This window comes from Danaus plexippus, chromosome 2 (assembly GCF_018135715.1).
Source record: "Danaus plexippus chromosome 2, MEX_DaPlex, whole genome shotgun sequence".
NCBI classification, from domain to species: Eukaryota; Metazoa; Arthropoda; class Insecta; order Lepidoptera; family Nymphalidae; genus Danaus; species Danaus plexippus.
Window position 1 is genome coordinate 3,085,166 of NC_083537.1, and position 8,492 is coordinate 3,093,657.

General features: G+C 38.3%; 2 protein-coding genes and 1 long non-coding RNA gene across 3 annotated transcripts; 1 reads left to right on the forward strand and 2 right to left on the reverse strand.

The window, feature by feature from the left end:
* Positions 1-132: 132 nt before the first annotated feature.
* LOC116779705 (Krueppel homolog 1-like) lies at positions 133-2,880 on the reverse strand. The gene is made up of 2 exons (XM_032674104.2): positions 2,725-2,880; positions 133-1,939 (listed from the first exon to the last, which is right to left on the reverse strand). Exons 1-2 carry the CDS (start codon positions 2,729-2,731, stop codon positions 876-878), a joined length of 1,071 nt encoding a protein of 356 aa, XP_032529995.1. The 5' UTR covers positions 2,732-2,880; the 3' UTR covers positions 133-875.
* LOC133318989 (uncharacterized) lies at positions 2,826-4,027 on the reverse strand. Its single transcript, XM_061521708.1, has 3 exons — positions 3,764-4,027; positions 3,325-3,524; positions 2,826-2,952 (listed from the first exon to the last, which is right to left on the reverse strand). Exons 1-3 carry the CDS (start codon positions 3,802-3,804, stop codon positions 2,888-2,890), a joined length of 306 nt encoding a protein of 101 aa, XP_061377692.1. The 5' UTR covers positions 3,805-4,027; the 3' UTR covers positions 2,826-2,887.
* A 2,303-nt stretch (positions 4,028-6,330) lies between these two features.
* Positions 6,331-8,077, forward strand: LOC116779719 (uncharacterized). Its single transcript, XR_009752596.1, has 3 exons — positions 6,331-6,573; positions 6,637-6,747; positions 6,982-8,077. It is a non-coding gene; the product is annotated as an uncharacterized LOC116779719 (long non-coding RNA).
* Positions 8,078-8,492: the final 415 nt, after the last annotated feature.

An 8,492-nucleotide genomic window follows, 5' to 3' on the forward strand; every position in this document is an offset into this window, starting at 1 on the left:
CAAAAGTGCTTTCATATAAAAAGAATAACTGATTTATTTAAATCTTTAGTTTAACTAAGTCTTCAATCTTCATAGAACATTTTAATAGTAAATGTGAGAACGAATAATAATAATAATAAATGAAATACTATATAGTTGCAAGATTCTTTATTTCAAACCTATTCAATACACGACAGTTGCAATTAAGAATGTATAATATGTAGCTGGCTATTATAAAATTTAATACATAATATTTCGAAACGAAGATATTTAAATTAAAAAAAAAAAATGCTATCCTTAATATAGAAAACCTATTGCAATGACATATCAAAGCGTAGTAAAAAATGCGTTGTTCGAAGCGTCTATAGTCTTCACATTGAAGTGATGAATTAAAAAAAAATTCAAATATTTAATTTACTTATATCATTAATTAAGGCAAATATTTTAAAAAGAAATGACAACAGTGAACACGACACGCGAATATCGGCGAATGCGATTCACTTCCACGACTTACAACCAACGAATAATTTACTAAATTAATTTTAATAAAATAACAATTAATTATTTACTTAATGTTTACTTCAACGTACTAACACATAGTAGATAAATACAAAACTTACTCTACTAATAATGATAGGACAAATACAATTACACATCTAATTAGTCTTTTTGTAAGATTAAACAATACGTCATCGCGGCATACAACATAATTCAAATGTAGGTCATGTAGACTTATAAACAGAATGTACGCTACCACGCTACCACGCTACCGAGCCACCGAGCCCCCGCACCGAGCCACCGAGCCCCGGCCGCAGGGCGCGGAGTCAACTAACAGCCTTCAAGAAAAATAGCCTTAGGAAACTAATTTAATATTAATTACTGTGAAACATACGCTACTATGAAACGCTAGAGGCCGGCGCGAATTGTATGACGGACGTGTGGCGGACCGCCGGCTCCGTGTGCACCGGCTCCACGTGAGGGACGAGCTTTCGTTTTCTGGGTGGCAGCGACGACGGCGCTAGGGTCATGACCGTCGTGGGGGAGCTCTCCGTGGGGGAGGGGGAGGGGGTGAGCGAGGCGGGTGAGGGTATACACGGGGCCTGCAATGACCCCGGCACTGGCAGCGAGCACGGCGGGGAGGGCGGCGAACTGGGCGGCGTAGGAGGAAGCTGCTGTAAGGCGGCTTCCACGATATCGCACATGACGTTGCCATTCACTACTAAAGGCACCGCGTAATCCGATGCCGGCGCCGGGGCCTTGGGGCTCTCGGCCCCGTGCTCCTTGTAGATGTGAGCCTCCATCTGCTTCTTAGTGTTGAACGTCCCGTCGCAGACCGTGCAGCGGTAGCATCTCTCGCCAAAGTGCTGGAAGCGATGCAGTTTCAACACGTGGTTGTAGCCGAAATCTCGCAGGCATATTTCACAGGTGTAGGGCCTCTCTCCGGTGTGCGTGCGAGAGTGCACCTTCAGCTGTTTGGAGCACGTGAAGCCCTTCCCGCAGCCGGGCGCCGGACACCTGTAGGGTTTCTCGCCGGTGTGCGTGCGGAGGTGGATCACCAACTGTCCCGACTGTATGAAGGTCTTGTGGCAGTGGGGGCAGGCGTGTGGCCTTTCGCCCGTGTGGATCCTGGCGTGGCGATGCAGCTTGCCGGAGTGCTCGAAGGCGGCCCCGCAGACTCCGCAGCGGTAGGGCCGCTCCTTGGTGTGTATCCGCCTGTGCACCTGCAGGTTCTCTTTCACGCTGAACATCTTGTGACAGTATTCGCATTCGAACGGTCTCTCGCCGGTGTGTGTCCGGTAGTGGCGGACCAGCCTCGCCGGGACGGCGAATGTTTTGTGACAGACATCACAGCGATGGGCGTCGGCGGCGGCCCGGTGTGAGCGCGTGTGGGCGGTCAGGGCGCTGCGTGTGGATAGCCTCAGGCCACACTCCTTGCATTGGTGTTCACGTTCCTCTTCACCTGTACAACCAGATTGGATAACTTGAAAATTCGTCGAAAAGGGGTCCATGTTTTTTTTACTAACAATAAGACTTAATAATTAGTAATTAATGTCCTAATTGCGAACGTATTAACGCGACGGTCGTTCAATGTACTATGTCTGTTGTAGATGTTATGCAGCGATCAGGAATATCAGGATGCACGCACCGGGGCCACGCGGGGGGTGAGGACCGGCCGCGCGGGGGGAGGGGGCGCGAGCGGAACGAGGCAAAGTGAATGTCCTCCGGCAGCACGTGGAGGCCCGCACCGCGGTTTCGAACAGATAGTGCGGCGGTGGGCCTCCACGTGTTTGGGCCAGCGACCCCGTATCCGCACTCTACCGCGCCCCGCTCACCCCGTTCACCCCCGATCGCGCCCTGTTCCCACTTTCGTTATATCCTAACCCATTTAATGTTGTACATAATACGAAATTTTTTCACATTTATTTTCAAGGTTCTCGAGGAATACGAGAAAAAACACATAGAAATACGATTACATTCTATTATTTTAATATGTGTACGTTATGTATTTAATAGCAAAGTATGTAAGTATAACTTATATATACACATACATATATATATGTAACAAGAATCATAAAGTACACAAGACAATATATCTATCTTATGTCATTTAGAACTAAAACAACGTGACGAACGACAAAATAAAAAAAAATCGATTATGCCAATATATATATATATAATAAAAAAAAAACAATTTTAATAACAATAATAATACAAGACCAATAAGTATGAATGCTAGATGCTTACCTATCATATTGGTATATATTTCCCGCGTGCTCCAACACGGTCTATGTTGGTGTAGGTTGTGTATAGTCTGTGCGTTTGATACAAAGCGCGCTCTCAGACGGTCCACGGTCGAATGCGGAATTCGCGAGCCCGTACACAGAGCACGCTCGTCCTCCGCTCTCCTCTACCGCACGCACACACACACCCGCACGCGTGTACACACGCCGCGCGTCTGTGTGCGACGGTACTCTGTGTCACAGAGGCGCAACATAATTTTGGTTATATGCTATAAGTATAATGGATTTGATTTGAACCATTTAGAATTTATTTATTAAGAACCGTTAAACGGAACATCTGATACCAGAAATATTCCTATTGATAGTTTTCTTGTAGTCAGTATGTTATTACATGTACTTGTTCATTCAATGTTTCGTGTTGTATGTTTAATAACACTCCCTCTCACATTCCATTATCGACGCGAAAGCTACAATCTCGATTTATGTATCAATATGATATGAAAATAATAATAATATTATCAAATTAAGATAAAACAAAAACCGAGTTGTACCCGTATGCATCGAATAATTTTACATATACGAGCATTCTATGTATACGATGTACCAGCGCGGCTTTGTTGAAGGTTGGTGCGGGCGGGCGCGGGGAGGGCGAGCGCGGGGCGGGCGGGCGGTGGGAGGGAGCGGGCTGACAACACGTGGAGGCCCACCGCGGTTTCGTAACTCGTGTGAACTCTCAGGCGGAGTGCGCGTGCGTGGCTCAAGTTGTCCGTCCAGCTCGCCTCCTCCGATGTTCTTCTATTTTGTCTGTCTAGGACAATATGTTAGGAAGTTTTATTTCGTACCTACATTATTCAGACTTACGCTTTGATTGCTTTTTTTATTTTATTTTTTCGTATCGTAACATTTTTATATCGTTAGATGACGTCATACAGAATATCATGTATTATATCTGTATACGTTTATTATTGCTTACATTGAGAGCTAAACTAGTACTTAAAGTATTACACAATATTACATAATTTAATGTAGTTATAAATTATTACAGTCCCGGTTCCGTAACGTTGTGGATATCGATCCGCAGCATCCTATGGCATTCGGGGCGAAAGTGTTTCCATTTCGCTCTTAGCTTTCCTTAACAAATCTAATCTGGCGTAAATATAGCAATTTCAGTTTAAAAATTCACTTCCCATTTTTTTTTCTTATCACGAACGTTATGGAGACAAGTATGTCATTATCACCAGTTTGTTTGATGCGGTTTTTTATTTACTTTTTCATTTGCTTATATGGCAATCTATTTGTTTTGCCAGTGTCATTTTTTTTTTTTTCAATATAGATAATTAATAATAAAACCTCGTCTGAGTGTATGATAAATGAAATGTAAGTGCGATAACCATTATCTATTGATATATTTTTGGAAAATTATTAATAAACATAATAAGTATAATTTTGATCCTTTCTCAAACATTTACTATGTTTTATTGTTAGTAATAATTAAGTGGCTGTCTCTGATTAGCTCAACCTGTATATTATGGACATTTGCTTTATTAATAGTTTTAAATAAGCACGTCCGTATAGTTTTTATTTTTTCTAACTGTCATATTGTAGGTAATTGTAAAAGCTAATATACATTTTATGTTATGGCCAGGACAAAGTAACAGAATTTTTTGAACTTAAAATCGATAATAATCTAATAAAATTGAAATGGGAACATTCATCGAAAGATAAAATTTAATTCTTTCTTATAGAGTGCAATGCAATGAAAACAATATTTTTGTTTTGTAATACATTGTTAAAGTAATAAAATTCTTTGAATATACATAATCGTAATACGACTTAAATGAAATACCTACAAAACACATTAAAATTAAATCGATTCAGCCTGCATCGGATCAAAATATTGTCATATTGATTTATTTAAAATGTTTAAATTGTTAGATCTTATTTGAAATATTATATGTATATTAAAAATGTTGAAATTACGATCTGTTGGTTATTAAAAAAGATATAATTTAATCGGATCAGACTGAATGGAAAATGTCATTGATCTTTTGTTTCGTACAAAAAAAAACAAAGGTGCTTGAAAATATGGCCAGTATCTTTCATTTGTGAATGGCGACATGTTTTATATAGCGTCCACTTTCAGCTTTTTCTGCATTTGTTTTATAAGAATGTCAATTGAATTCTTAATCTAATATAAGCCTAAATAAATAATGATTATTTTTTTGTTCACTTTTGTAGAAGGTAAAATTATTACGGTCTTGCACTACTATAGTGATGTGACTTGTGAGTAATTTACCGTTCACTATACAGACGTAGATTATCGTTTCTACTAGAGGCATAAAGGAACATTTTTAACATTCTATACAAATAAATAAAGCTGTGTACACAAACAACGTTGTTTATGTCAATACAAACGATAATAGTTATTAAATCCGCGATCTGGTGGGATTGATTTCTGTGTGTTTTAGTAATTGAGGCAGGTTAGTACATGCTGTTCTAACCTATTAAAACATCAATCGAATTCGGCTACACCAGCGAGGACGGGGAATGCGCGCGAACAATCGAATGGCTGGAGGGTGCGAGGCGGCGAGGGTGCAGGCGGAGGGTGCGGGCGGGAGTGCGGGGCGGGGGGCCGACACGCGCTGCAGGCGGTCAGCGAACGTTCGTGTCCGCGGTGATGAGGCCACCGGCGCGTGCGGCTCGCGCCCGATTCAACCTTCCTCAACGCGACCGCCGCTGACCCGCCTTCCACACCGGGCACTCACACGCGCACGCACACGCACACACACACACACACAACACATGCGCGTAACCTTCCGTAAGCTTCTATAATTTAAAACAATTCTACACTTATTACATGTTTTTTTTTTATATAAAAACTTTTTTATTGTATGTTGTTTTATTTGTATTATTTTTAGTTATTAAAATAAGATAAAATGATCACATCTTAGCTGAAACTCGAACTGACAGGGTTATGTTTTGGAGGCAATTCATGACGCATATTATTTTTCGCATCGCAAATCAACATTAAAACAGGTTTCAGACGTAATTTTCTGATCGTCAATACGAAGTAGCTTGGAAGTAGCCAGAACGATAATTTTTGAAAGGAATATTTTAACATACGTTATACATTTTTGTATTTTCTTACTGTTTTTATGTTTTTCCTTTTTAAATAAAACTTTACAATAAGAGTTGTGTGAGTATGAGTTTTAAATATGACGAATATGATCTTCTGATCAAAATTTAATGTACCTACTTTTTAATTCTTTATTGAACATGTGTGTTAAATGTATGTACCACGGGACCAGTTCTTTTTTATTATATTATCATAAAATACATACGTCAATATCAAGGGTAAAATTTTGAAAAGGCTCTTATCAATATCTACATCTGATACATAAAAAATTACTTTTAACTTTTTAATAAATTAAAAAAATATATAAAAACTCGTAATACTTTTTGCGTATTAACTGCTGCTGCTGTAAAAACGGTGAATTATTTATTTCTATCCACGTCACTTTACAAGGTCGCAATCAAATCGTATAATTTATAGATCGTATGGTTGTGATCATTGCTGACGATCGTGAAGTATGAAAAAAAAAAAAAAAAACAACATGACATCAGCCTTTTGTAAGACATCCATTAACTGTCAAAGGAAAATGTCAATCGGTTTGTGTAAACAATCATTGCGGTCTATAAATTCGCGTTTATGTACTGCATGAGCAGCCGAAATGGATAACGTTAATACATTGTACGAAAATTATATAAGTAAAGGGAGTCATCGACCCAGCTCGCGCCATGCTTTAAAGATATTTGGAGACGGGATCAACGGCCGACCTCGCGGTAGTGCAAGGTAATAATTGTTACACGTGCATCAAGGGCTTCGGACCATTCTATTAAATCTTATCTGTAATAGTTATAGGATAATAGCACGTGTATACGCTGTGTTCGTATGTCGGCGATCAAGTTACACTGAGCATTTTATTTGCAAGCCGTTAAAAATAGATCATTATTAAAACGTACGGCGGTAAGAAGTTAATGGATATATATTTTTAGACTAAGATTTGATCGTAATGAAAATACGCTATGTTTTAAGTGTAAATATACTAACATAATGATCAAAGTAATACATAAAAATATTTTGCTTACAAGACCAGGTCTTTGTTTTATTAATATTCTTGAAAACTATTTCAACTGTTGTAGCCATTAAGTCTATCTAGTATTTATTAAATTTTATTTTATTAAATTTTGCCGTTTCTAGATTTTCTAGCGCCATCTCGTAAAACTTTCAAATATCAAGAATTGGACTACGTGTAGTTTGCTATTGCTGTTCGCTGTTTGCGTTTTCCGTAAACTTCAATAGGTGGCGTTGTTATCCTAATAACTATATATTGTGACTGCTATTAAAATTTAAAACGCCATCTATACAAGCCTATACCCGTGCCTATAATTTCAGCGATATTCAAATATAATGTTGTATTACAATAAGATATTCTTGGCTTTTGCTGAAGTGTATAGTAAATACCACACCCAGTACTAAATCAGCCTTGCGGTGTAAATTAATAAATCGTAACGGTTTGTCAATTTGTACCAAAAATATAAAGTTCGGCGTAAGTTTCTTCATAGTAAAATTATACTGGTAATCAAAAGTGTTGTGCGTCATATAATTAATAATCGGAATGCAGTGTAGGGTCAAACAGCAACCCTAAATTAATATAAATCCTAATACTCTCATATAAATGAATTATTTGCATATTAATGTCAAATGTGTGAGCTCCAGCGGTGTAACCATGAGTATTAAGAAACTATATTTTGTATCTGTGTACTTTTTTTTGACGTTTTTAAATTAGGAATTTCTTCGAGTGAAAAATTTAAGTCTATTACTTTTAATCGCATTAAATTAAACAAATTAAACTTAGTACGTATTACTATTGCAATATTCAGAGTGAGACTTCCTAAACTCAGGTTGTTGGGCACATAGCTCCTAGGAGGGTAAAGGTCGTCGAAAAGTAAGTAACGGAACTAGGGAGGCTTATATCAATCAAATAGCTTGAACATTATAAAGAGTTTGCAAACGTCCAAAAAAATCTCGAAATTTTATGTATGAGATTTTGTTTGTAACGGTAATAAAAAAAACTTTTAAGTGAAAGTTATATTAAGTTGCACTAAATTTTATCTCCTATCTATCGCATGTTGCGTTTCAATCGGACGTGGAGTAGCGGTATAGTGAAAAGACGTTTACAGATTACCGAAAGCCAATATGGCGGCAGTAATGGCTCGCATAAGGTTATCATTTAGAACAGGGTTTTTCAACCTTATTCGTACCACAGCCCTTTTAGTATGAATAAATAAGTCGCGAACCCGGTATTTTTTGTAACTAGTATTGAATCCAATACATACTAGGCAAACGTGGATCTTAAATCCGTTTTTAGTTGCATGTATAAATGAGGAAAATTTTACAACTGAGCTCAAAAAAAAAATTGCTTGATTTTACTGCCGATGGGAAGCTGGAGTCAGAATGTAAATCAGTCAATATAGATACCTTTCGGTTCAGAAGGAACTTCAAGTACCCAGAATTAATAACATTAGCTGAAGTGTTTGATTCCATTTGCCACCTCATACTTGTGCGAGTTCACATTTTCGTCAATGGCCCAAATAAAAAGCAAAGATAGAAATCGTTTGAATTTGGAAAACGATTTAATTCTGACTTTAGCAAAAACGGATCCACGATTTGAGAAATTGGTGAATAAAAACAAGCGCAACCTTCGCATT